The following is a 12,386-nucleotide window of genomic DNA, read 5'->3' as shown; positions in this document are numbered from 1 at the left end:
TGATAAAAAAATATTTAATATTAATGAGAATCAAAGAAGGGTGCCCATCCGAATAGGAAGGAAAGGCCTTAATTGCTTTTAAATTGGAAGGGCCCAGTCAAATGAAATTCAGATATTAAAAAAATAAAGTTGCCTTAAAATTCATGGAGGAACCAACAAAGCCTTAGAGGAGTGGAGAAGGGCAAACAGAATTATATATTCAAGAGTGTGAATAAGGTAATCCCAGAGTACTATAAAGACCAGGTAGTAGCTTGTCAGCAACTTCCAAGTAGCTAGAACAGATCATAAATCAATTTGTGAGCTCCTAGAGAGAAGCACATCCATACCTTAATAATATAGCTGATCTAGTAGGCTGGGAGAGAAAGCCTGTGTACTATATCTTGATTTTCGTAAAACATTTGATAGAAGGCCACATGCCATGCTTATATAAACACAATGCGGCATTACGAGGTAGACAGAATTATTGTTGGGGGATTGCCCAAACTGTTGAAAAGTTACCCCCAGCTTATTACTCATTAATGATTCACTGTCAAATTGGAAGAAGGATATTTCCAGGCGTTAAGCCAAAACTGTTTTCACCTGTGAAAAGAGTATATTTACAACTTTGCAGGCAATGCTAAGTTAGTTTATTGTACTTTTCCAGTTGCCTTTGTTCCGGGCACCATACTGACTTCTTCAGTACCAGCCCGTGGCATCAGTGTCATGCAGCCTTCTAATGCCTCAGCACCATGGCTGTATGGCAACTTTTTGTTCTTTTTCATGCTATCGTTAGGAGTGGGGCTGTCCTGATTACCGTGAATGAACCAGGGATTTACCTGTAACTGATGTCCTTTGAGTGGCATCTGTGTACTTAGGGGAGGGGAGGCTTGAGCAAGATACACTCATTGCTCCGTTCTGTGAGTGGGCCCACTTCCTCGCCACACTTGCCCTCTCCTCCCTCATCTATACCACGACCCAGAAGGAGAGTGCAAGACAGGGGAAGGCCACTGCTTCATCTCCTCGCTCTTGTCACTATTTGCATGTGTAGAGAAGGCAGATGACCAGCAATGTCAACCATGACAATCCAGCGTACCACTTGCTCTCCTTCCCACTGCTGCTTTCCATGCTGATACTTCCTTAGACAAAAGGATGATCTGTGGCAGAATAAAGGAACTTCTCCCGTCCCTTGGAGAATGCTGAGACAGGCTTTGCTCTCTGAGGGAAGAGACTTATCAGTTACCTGTTCACAGCCATCAAGGCAGTCCAAAATAATATGATAAAAAAACAAGGAGCAGCAATAAAAATAGTCACTATTAAAAGCAAGAACTGTTTTTTTTAAAGATAGCAAAAGCATAGCATTTTAAGAACAAAAAGTCATTTGATTACCCAGTATGGAAGGGCAGTTGGGATAATAAGATGGTGGAAGTAATGGCTCTGTGGTTGAGGAACATGTGTAGATGCATTGCCTACATGGTTCCTGCCCCTCCCAGTATGGACTTCCATATCAGTGACTGGCTTATATTTATTCAGGGCTATGTTATTTTAATTTCTCTGTGGAATTGCTTCCATGCAGTTTGATGGGAGAAATTAAAGTCTTTGTTTTGGACAAATAGAACTGCTTCCTGCCCCATGTTGAACTTAGTCAGGGTGTCAGGGGTGGGACAGGGGCAGGTTTTAACTCCATTGCAAGAGTGTCCCAAAAAATATGGAATGAATTTCTTTAATACAGAATGACATAGTTCCATGGCCCAAAGGACAGAAGCTTTAAAGCACATCTTCCCTGGATCCCACTGGACTGAGCTCAAAACCTTCCCTCTGGGTTGGAATGACCATGTACCAAGTACCAGTATAACATAAAAATTCCAGAAAAACATGCCACCCACTTTCTTTATTACAGAACATGATGAATTAAATGGAATTTTAAATTGTTTTTTGTCCAGATCTAGCATTCTCTAATTAAAGCAAAATTCTGTGGTTAAGTTAGGAAGGTGTGACGGCAGCATCGAATCAAGGAATTGCTTCTCTCCAAATACATCAGGCTTATAAAAATCAGTGTCTTTTAAACAAAAGCCCACACAAGAGAAAATGATAAATTATGGATATACTCTGTTTTCTTGGTTAGTGGTGACAGTAGGGAGAATATGCATCTACATGAGGTGAATCTATAAATAGTTCTAACAGCATTGTCTCATCTACGAATCTCAGCCAGGAACGCTTCTTCTTAAGAAGTTGTTTGGATAGAGACACAAACAGGACAGCAGTCCTGTTTCAGAGATAAATGCACAGATATTGTTGAGGTGAAGTGGCTAGTTCAGAACTTCCTTTATTTTGGAAACACGTTTCCCAACACTTGTGGATGACAATACACTTTCTTACTTTTATCAAAAACTGGGTTAGATACCATATGCTTTTGCAGCAGCCTTTTCAGTGATGTGAAATATCTAGGTCAGGCAAGCTATACCACGTTTGAGCTTATTGTTGTTTAAAATTGATATTAAGATGAAATTGGCTGTATTTTCTACATTTGTACCGTTCCGAACATCCTGGTATCATCGCCCAAGAAGATAAATGTAGCTTTGGTCTAAGTACACAGTTCTGTTCTTTCCATCAGATATCATTGCAGGATAATTTCCGATAACTGAATATTAAAAGATGGGATCCCAGTTAGATGTGGATGAATGCTAGTAGCTAAAAATATTTCTTAGCAGTGAGGATTTGAAAGTTCTAAGCAAAGTGGATTTCCTCTGGGAAACTGACAACTGAAAGGTATTTAATGTTTTAAGGCTCTGCTGTTTAGAAGCAAAGCCTTCCTGTGAAAATGAACAACAGAGAAATTCAATGCTGCCATCAAGTAGATCTGAAATTTGGGGAGCCCCTGTTTCCCTAGTGTTGCCAGATTGTAGGAGAATTCAGTCTTTAAGCTTTAATTCCCCTGCTGCCAAAGAGATGTTGCTGCTACGCTACCTCCTGCTCAATTTCTTGAGATAGAGCTTGTTATTCTCCACTCCACCTCTCACAAAGGAGCTTCCATCTCGCACTACATCATCAGTTGGTATGCAATCCGGTGCACATTTAGACAGGAAAAAACACTACAACTCCCAGCTTGCCCCATCCAGCATGGCTGGCTGAGGAATGCTAGGTCCTGTAGGATTTTTTCCCTGCCTAAACATGCATAAGATTGTGCCCTTAGAGATTTAAAATTCTCCATGTTGCAACAAGGGGCAACCCACGGAAGGGGTAGGGAAGCTCAGGAAGCCATGATCTGCAAGCTGGATTTGTCCAGCCTTAGAGTAACCAACTTTTTTACTGTATTTATTTATTTATTACATTTTTATACCGCCCAATAGCCAAAGCTCTCCTATGCATTCTGTCCTGCTCCTATGCTTTTAACATCAGCCTAATCCACAGAAATGTAAGAAGGTGACACTTTCCCTGTTGCTTCTATCTCCAATGCCAAGAAGTACTTTGCTTGCTTAATCTCTCTGTGTCGTGCAGCTAATAAATGGACAAGCACCAGTTCAGTAAAGGTAGCAGCCCTAGTCTCACCTGTTCTGTGCCTTGGCTCTCCCATGTTTATTTTATTTTATTTATTTATTTATTACATTTTTATACCGCCCAATAGCCGAAGCTCTCTGGGCGGTTCACAAAAATTAAAACCATAATAAAACAACCAACAGGTTAAAAGCACAAATACAAAAAACAGTATAAAAAGCACAACCGGAATAAAAACCACGCAGCAAAATTGATATAAGATTAAAATACAGAGTTAGAACAGTAAAATTTTCATTTAAGTTAAAATTAAGCGTTAAAATACTGAGAGAATAAAAAGGTCTTCAGTTGGCGACGAAAGGAGTACAGTGTAGGCGCCAGGCAGACCTCTCTGGGGAGCTCATTCCACAACCGGGGTGCCACAGCGGTTCCACCAGATTTGGTTCCACCAAATACACTCTTTCTGAGCTCTCCCCCAGTTGTGGACTCAATTTTTCAACATGGTTCTCTGCAGCATTGTCTCAAAATTAATGAAGATTGTTAAATGCTACTTGGGGAGAATCCGCATGTCGTTCTCAGGGCGCTTCCATCCACCCCCAGTGCACCCCGAAAACAAGCGTGTAACTCTCCTGTAAAAGAGCCGGGGAAGAAGCGTCCTGGCCGGCGCCGGCACCCAACTCCCTCCTCGCCAGCTGGGATGGAGAGCTCGGGGGAAGAAGAGCTTGCGGGGTGGAGAGCTTCTTCCGCTCTCCACCCGGCCTTCTTCTGCTGAGCTCTCTGTCCCGGCCGGCGAGGAGGGAGTTGGCTGCTGGCGCCGGCGCCGGCCAGGACGCTTCTTCCCAGGCTCTTTTACAGGCGAGTCACACGCTCATTTTCGGGGTGCAGTGGGGGCAGATGGAAGCGCCCTGAGAACGACGTGCGGATTCCCCTTTGGTGTCAGGGTGGAGGGGAGAGAGATGTTATTCCCTCTGTCTAGTTTTGAAGATCCGTTTGTACAGGTTGGGAATGTAAAAGCGTTTAGGCACAGAATCTGGGAATAATTTATAAAGGACAGTTTGAGATAACCCAAATAGGGGGGAATAACGTCCATGCTACATTGAGTATTACTGCAGATGTACACAAAGGGCTGTGATCAATCCTATGGGACTGACAACTGAAAGGCTTGTCAAGACTCAGCAGATGTGGAGGAAAATGCTTATTGGCGTAAGCATTGTGTTGGGAATGGCGGACTAAATGACTCCACTCACACACTGAGCTGCTGAAACCACACTGCAGAATCTGCTGCCAGTGTCAGAGATACTGTTAAGATCCAGAGGAGCTGGGAAAGCTTCATCCTCATCAGAGGTCAGGAGAGCCTCCATTTTTCAAGGAGGAGGCATATAGGTCATTTTCCCTGATACATATCAGTATTCAAACACCACGGTATGAGTTTATCCATCAAAGCAGCATATGTATTTAAGATCACTTGAGCAAGCATTCCTTACCGCAACTGCCTTTAACAGTAAACATTGTTGTATGCACAGTAAGAAGAACCGTTACAGGATGGGGAAAAGGTAGCTCAGTGTTGCTGTTTGGCGTTTTGTTTGTTTTTTGCTATATATCCCATAATAGAAATCCACACCCATCATTTGTGGACCCCACAGGAAATCACTTTTCAGGCCTGGATTCTTGTATTGTTTGATCACAGATTTGCAGGAAATATAGAAGAGCACCCACACTCCCCCCTCTCCAGTTTCCCTACTCCAGCTCTTGGCGCTCCACAGTATGGAATCCTTCGGCAAAAGCACAGCAAGACGTGGAGATGTATGTTTGTTCCTTCACTGGAGATGGGAGCTAATTTGATCTTTCCCATTCATGACCCTCAACCTCCAGTTCCAAGCCCCCAATCTCAAAGCTCCATCACACCGGGGGTTAACACGCTCCCTACCGTCGCTTCTCCGCCCATGTTTTCGTTCCTCAGTTACTTCCTCTTTCAAAAGAGGAAGTACACAATGAGCACGAAGCCCACCGAGTCTGCTGTTCTAATGGCGCTGCTTCTCCTGCATACAGCGGAACAGAGCAGAAATTCCAAATTTTTTAAAAAACATCGGACTTAAAGAGGAGTTTTTTTGTCACGCGAGGAAGGCCAGAAGGGGCAGAAGGCACGCAGGAGGCAGATGTTGTCATGTGAGGGACCTGAGCAAACTCCATGAGTGCCCAGCAGTGAGCATGCAATAAAACGCTCGTGGGATGGAGTTTTCAGGTTCCCAACCATCCTCTCCTTCCCCGTGGACCTGCTCTCTCCCTGTGCAGGTGGCTTTTGCATGTGTGTTATGTTATGTTCAGTGGAGCTGCTTGTGTGAAATGAAATCAATGAAGCCGCTGCTTTTGCCATCCCTTCTCTTTCGTTTGCCAGGATCCACTTATTACAGTTGAGTCCCCAGCCATGGGGACAGAATCGAGCCTGCATCAATTGAATTTAAAATCCTGTGGCAAGGAAAATGGAAATGGTCTCAATCCCCTCACCCCACCCCTCTGTAATAAGAGGATAACGACATAGGCCTTGCAGGACTCTTGTAAGGGGTATATAATCATGCATTTGAAGTGCTCTGAGCGTTGTAAAAGTACTGCATAAGTGCTAAATATTATTAGTGCCTTCTCCGCTGTTGCCGTTGACTAAAACTAACGTATGACCAAGTCGTGTGACTTTTAAATGACTTACAGCAGTCTTCCCCAGCCTGGTGTCCTCCACTGGCCCTTCTGGCTGGGGATGCTGGGAGTTGTAGTCAATATATCTGGAGAGACTCGGGTTAGAAAAGGGTAGATTACCATAATGTGACTAACAGATGTACATTCTGCTTTATATTTTATTTGAGCAGTGAATCATGGACCCAAGAGCCAGCTTCCAGTTTATCTGCATTTCTTGGAATGTTTGTCTTTTCGGTAGTCTCCAGCCCAACCACAGTATTTTTCACCAATAGGAACATATATCAAATACAGTCCTTTCTTTTCTTCTCTTCTCTTCTCTCCACTTGCAGCCTGACCCTGCAGGCCGAGATATTTCTATTCTTCCTATTTTGGAGCACTGTGAAAACACTCATATGACCATTTGGCTTGGCATTGTTTATGCCTACAAAGGCCTACTCATGGTAAGTCTAATGGTAAGTGTAGCTCATAGCCAGTAAGGTGTAAGGATCAGAATGCCGGACTGGTGAGACCTGAATTCAGATCCCCACTCATCCATGAACCTCGCTAGGTTAGTCAATCTCTCTCAGCCTAAGCTACCTCACAGAGTTGTTAGGATAATATGGAGGGGAGGGGAGGAAGAAACACATGCGCTCCTTAATCATCATGTCCTCCTTAATCTCTCGTGTCATTGAAATAACATCTGCAGGTTTCACCTATGTGGCTAAGTGTAGATCATGTATTTATGTGCCACACTAACAAGCCCTATTAAATTAAGTACCACTAGTCACGACCCAGTCAAAGTTAAGGAACTTTAAGTGCCATTGATTTCTATGGGATCAATTAGTGGAATTTGACTGTGCTGAAATTTGGCTGGCTCATGTCCGCATTTGCTAGCAAAATCTGCTTTAAAGCATTAATACAGAGCTCTCTTGATGTATTGCATACAAATATATAACAGTGCTTATTGTATTATAATCATTACTTCCTTTTTCTTCTGATTTCAGCTATTTGGTTGCTTTTTGGCTTGGGAGACTCGGAATGTGAGCATTCCTGCTCTGAACGACAGTAAATACATTGGCATGAGTGTTTATAATGTAGGCATCATGTGCATTATTGGAGCTGCTGTTTCCTTTCTCACACGAGACCAGCCCAACGTACAATTCTGCATTGTGGCACTAGTCATTATATTTTGTAGTACTATTACACTCTGCTTAGTCTTTGTACCTAAGGTAAGCAAATTGATTTATGATAGATCTTATTATCTGTGTATCATTTTTGTAGGACAACTAAATCCACTTCTGCTAGAATCCATTGGGAAGTTCACCTGCACAAGCTCCATTGAAATGAAAAGGAACCCCACAAGAACATGGTTGGCTCACTGGATTATGTCCATGGTTTTTAAAATTTAAGTTGAGAGCCAGTATTGTATAGTGGTGAGTGTGCTGGACTAGGGCTGGGAAGACCTGGGTTCAAATCCCCCACTCATCCATGGAAGTTGTTAGCTGTCCTTGTATCTCTCAGCCTAACCTACCTCACAACATTGTTTTGAGAATAAATTGGGGGACGGCGACTATGTATGTCCCCTTCAGCTCCAGGTCCCTCTAGGAAACAATATAAATATATTAAATAAATCAGGTGGTCCTTCCTAGAACGTGCAGGTATTTTTTTCCAGGGTAGTTGCCCTGACCATGTCTTGATTAGTCAGGGACCTTGTTCTCACTGAGGCAATTCAGAGCGTAGGTGCAGGTCCAACGATTAATTGATCCTCTACACAAAAATATCCCTCCACATAGAAAACTAGATGTCATGGAGAGAGAGGGAGAGAGAGAGAGAGAGAGAATGAATGCTAACATGCTAGTTTTTTATATGGAGGCTGCTGTTCTTTTTAATTGGAGGACTGTTCAGTGATGTGAGCTCCCACCTGCAGTCTTCAGCAATACAGCTTGGGGAGAACGAAGCCTAAGAAACAGTCCTGATCTGCCTTTTCCCTGAGTCCCAAGTGGTCTCCTCCACTAAATTATGAAAGGCCAAATTTTCACAATGATCCTTAATACTTATTTATTTATTTATTACATTTTTATACTGCCCAATAGCCGAAGCTCTCTGGGCGGTTAACAAGAATTAAAACCATAATAAAACAACCAACAGGTTAAAAGCACAAATACAAAATACAGTATAAAAAGTACAACCAGGATAAAACCACGCAGCAAAATTAATATAAGATTAAAATACAGAGTTAGAACAGTAAAATTTAAATTTAAGTTAAAATTAAGTGTTAAAATACTGAGAGAATAAAAAGGTCTTCAGCTGGCGACGAAAAGAGTACAGTGTAGGCGCCAGATGGACCTCTCTGGGGAGCTCATTCCACAGCCGGGGTGCCACAGCGGAGAAAGCCCTCCTCCTAGTAGCCACCTGTCGTGAGCTTTTTGAATACTGTCGTGAGCTTTTTGAATTTGATTATACTTTATGCACGGGTGGAGAAATTCGAAGATTAATGTTAGCATTTCAGATCCTTGTGAGAGCTGAACAGTCATAGTTTTCTATGGAGTCCACCTACTTTGAGTTAAAACCCTTATCCACATTGCTATGTGAATATAATTTTCCAGTGCCTCTAGCCAGTCCAACAAATAATGCCAATTCTGAGGAAATAATTTCCAAAAGGAGGAATAGAGCCCTTCACCATTTCCTTGGAGGTATGGAAACCAGAAGAGTTTTTCATTCACAGCTCCAGTAATGTCCGACATCTGCAGTCATATGAGAGGAGTCCAAAGTTTGCTTCCAGTTTCCTAGAGATGTGACACTGGCGTGGGAAGGAGTTGTATCACCAGCTCCTTGCATATGACATCGGGCTTCTGACATTAGTTAACTGGCACGTTAAGAAGTCTTCGCTAATTGTGAGGGGAGGGCTGGGGGGAAATGTCTGAATAATTTGAGCTCACATGCACTCTAAAATTGGCTAACTACCACTGAAGACTTAACCTCAAAATACAACAGTTCACATTTAACTGTATGTTTTGTAACCCTTCCTTTTGGCAAAGATACCAAAAGAAATTTTTTAAAATATATATTCTTCAGATTTTTCTCACTGCTATTAAAACTTTCAGTTAATCACACTGAGGACAAATCCAGATGCTGCTACTCGGAACAGAGGGCTCCAGTTCACTCACAACCAGAAGAAAGATGACTCAAAAACGTCGACGTCTGTCACCAGTGTTAACCAAGCTAGCACATCGAGGTTAGAAGGACTACAGTCAGAAAACCACCAGCTGAGAATGAAAATAACTGAGGTATTACTAACTGTGTGCTCTGGTTAGACCATTCTGTCCTGTAGACATTGCATGCTTCCTCAGCGTTGTAGAGCCACGAACCAATCTGAAACTCAGGAGGTGAAACAGATGCAGCACAGGAGTTCCTCAGCTGGATTTCACCATGGTACTTTTAACTTAAAAGCAGCTGTAATGTGTGTGTGTGTGGGGGGGCAAATTGGATTGAGACAATGGCACTGTGAGAGGGGAAAGATTACCCCCCACCGATATAAATCCACCCACTTCATGTTGCCATTAGCAGCACATTCTCACATTCTTGATGGTAATAATATTTCTTTGTTGGATTGATTTTCTGTCCTGCTTTCAATCTAAGATCTCTAAGACTGCTTACAGAAAATGCAGCATTGTGCAATTTCTTCGCTCCCAGACCCTTTTTGTTGTTGTTGATGATGTGTCATGTCTTTTAAATTAAACGTCTGAGGGTTGAGACTGTGTCATATTTGTATACCGCTCTTGGAGGACTTTTCAGCAGACGAGTGGGATACAAAACTTCATCATCATTCATATAAGTGCAGTTTCTGTCTCCTCCAAAACATAGCATATTTACAGTACCTCTCAAATAATTCAGTTCTCATTAGGTTGTTGTGGCTGCTCGTGTCTCCTTTCATTCAGCTCACTCTCCTGATGGTGGTGGTCTGTTGCCTGGCTGCGTACTCTGTACCCCCCCACACACACACACACCAGGATTTCACTTCTTTTCACTGTCCAAGGGCAGAGAAGGAGGAGCCAGGTGCAGCAGCTGTGGGTATGTTGCATTTATATGGTGCATTGGAGTATCATTGGCTTGGTTCAGACAACACGCTAAACCATGCGGCTTAACCACAAAATGCATTCCATTAACCATTTTGTGGTTAAGCAGCACGGTTTAGCATGTTGTCTGAACCAAGCCATTGAGCTCCTTCAGACGGGGGAGGAATCGCATTCCCTTACTGTTGCATCTCTTCCGCTTCTGCAACGAGCTGCAGGAAGACAAGCAGCAAAGTGGCCCATTCAGTTTAGGAGGACAGTGCCCTCTAGTGGGCGTTTCATAGCGAAGCCTCTCCTGCCCAGGGCAGGAAATCACAGCAAATAATGTTACCGCTCAGAAGAGTCGTGGTTAATGAAGATTATAATTAACAAAATGGCAGAAGGGGCAGGAGATGAATGGGACATGTCGTTATCAAAATGACCCGTGAAAGGGCAGTCACAGGCGTGCTTTAAAACGCTCATCTGAAGAAGCTCGTTAACGCAATCCTCACAACTATCCTGTAAGGTAGCAGGACATTATCATCATGAGATCTTAATGATATAGGGCGGGATACAAATGTTTTAAATAAACAAATCATTATTCCCAAATTGGAGAGCAGGGCTGAAATATCATGGCTTGCCTAAATCCATGGCAGAAGTGAGAATTGAAGTATGGACCTCCTGAGACGTAGCTCGGATTTTTATGATACTTAGAGGTTCTCTTCATTAGGGGGGGGAAAAACACAGGTCTTGGATCTTTCGCGGGCACAAATCGCTCATTTAGAGACGCCTTTAATTCAAAGCCTCGAGTGGCGCAGAGTGGTAACTGCAGTTACTGCAGCCGAAACTCTCCCCACGGCCTGAGTTTGATCCCAGCGGAAGCTAGTGCTCAGGTCGACTCAGCCTTCCATCCTTCCGAGGTTGGTAAAATCAGTACCCAGCTAGCTGGGGGAAAGGTAACTGCGACTGGGGAAGGCCATGGCAAACCACCCCGCTACAAAGTCTGCCAAGAAAACGTCAGCGAAAGCAGGCGTCCCTCTAGGAGTCAGCAACGACTCAAGTGCTTGCACGAGAGGTTCCTTTCCTTTCCTTTTAGTTCAAAGCACTTCATGTAGTGCTGTTACCCATTCCACTAAACCTGGTTGCTTCAGTGAAGTGGGGGAGGGAGGCAAATCTCTCCCCCAGCCTGAAATGAGGGGGTTCAGGTGGGAGGAGGGAAGGATGTGCATTGCATTTACCTTTAGTTATGTAGTGGGGTGAGCAATTTCAGTTTCTATTTCTCTTTCCTTATCTGTGAGAGTGGGAGTGATGCACTTCACTAACCCGCAAGAGCAAGCACTTTTCTGGGAAGCACAGCTGAGGGGAAATGGTGGGCACACCTGCCCATAGAGCTCAAAGCTCTATCTAAATATGCATCAGATTGCGCCTTTAGTATATCGTTTTCCTCTCCTTCCGCAGACAAGGAAAGGGAGAATAGAAAGCAACTACCATTTGCCAAGCCACATAAATAAAGGTAAATGCAAAGTGCCCCCTTCCCTCCCACCAGCCAGACCAATTGATTTTTTCCCCTCGCCACCCAAAAATATATTGAAATAGATTTTCTTAATTCATCCCATTAATGCCATGGCAAATTGGGTGAAAACATTTCAAAATAGCAGCCCTACAAGTTGATACTTGCAATAATTCAGTCTTATTATCTCAATATTTGGGTGAAACGGTCATATTTTCAGGGGGGTTTCAATAAACTAGGCCTGTAGTATAGCCAGAGCCATTGCCACTTCATCTAATTGCTTAATATTTGAGTTAGAAAGTTAAGCACTTTTAGATTCCACTATTCTCCCATTGAAATCTCTCCTGTTGAACTCAGTGGGATGTACCAAACTTTAGTTGGATTTCACCACAGCTTACAAGTTCTAGAGTATGGTATGTCAGGGGGAAAAAATGGATGGGGGCTCATTGTCATTTTTATTTTTTATTTTTTACTGTCATCCCTCTGCTTGGAGCCTATGGGTTTGATGTAAAAACTTCTGTTTTATCTTTTCAAAGAAATGGGATTCTTTGCCTTTGCCCTTTCATCTTAGATTCTGTACTGTTTTTAATTAGACCTGCCATCTTTTAAAGTGTTTGATATGTATTTCTTCTTATCATTCTTATACGTAAAGGATATCTCCTTTGTTTATTCCTTTATGGAAATGAACT

The 12,386-nt window shown here is 42.9% G+C and overlaps 1 protein-coding gene across 2 annotated transcripts in view; it reads left to right on the top strand.

The window, feature by feature from the left end:
- GABBR2 (gamma-aminobutyric acid type B receptor subunit 2) overlaps positions 1 to 12,386 on the top strand; it is a 353,790-nt gene that overhangs the window by 322,199 nt on the left and 19,205 nt on the right. The window contains exons 14-16 of one of the 2 annotated variants that reach the window (XM_063130215.1): positions 6,486 to 6,596; positions 7,140 to 7,364; positions 9,240 to 9,422. In XM_063130215.1, the coding sequence (XP_062986285.1) occupies positions 6,486 to 6,596; positions 7,140 to 7,364; positions 9,240 to 9,422 (519 nt within the window). Of the gene's footprint in view, positions 1 to 6,485; positions 6,609 to 7,139; positions 7,365 to 9,239; positions 9,423 to 12,386 lie in introns of both variants that reach the window. The other variant, XM_063130214.1, reaches the window with a different exon arrangement.

This window comes from Elgaria multicarinata, chromosome 7 (genome assembly GCF_023053635.1).
Source record: "Elgaria multicarinata webbii isolate HBS135686 ecotype San Diego chromosome 7, rElgMul1.1.pri, whole genome shotgun sequence".
NCBI classification, from domain to species: domain Eukaryota; kingdom Metazoa; phylum Chordata; class Lepidosauria; order Squamata; family Anguidae; genus Elgaria; species Elgaria multicarinata.
Note: the sequence above shows the minus strand (reverse complement) of the source record. Positions and strands in the feature narration are given on the sequence as shown.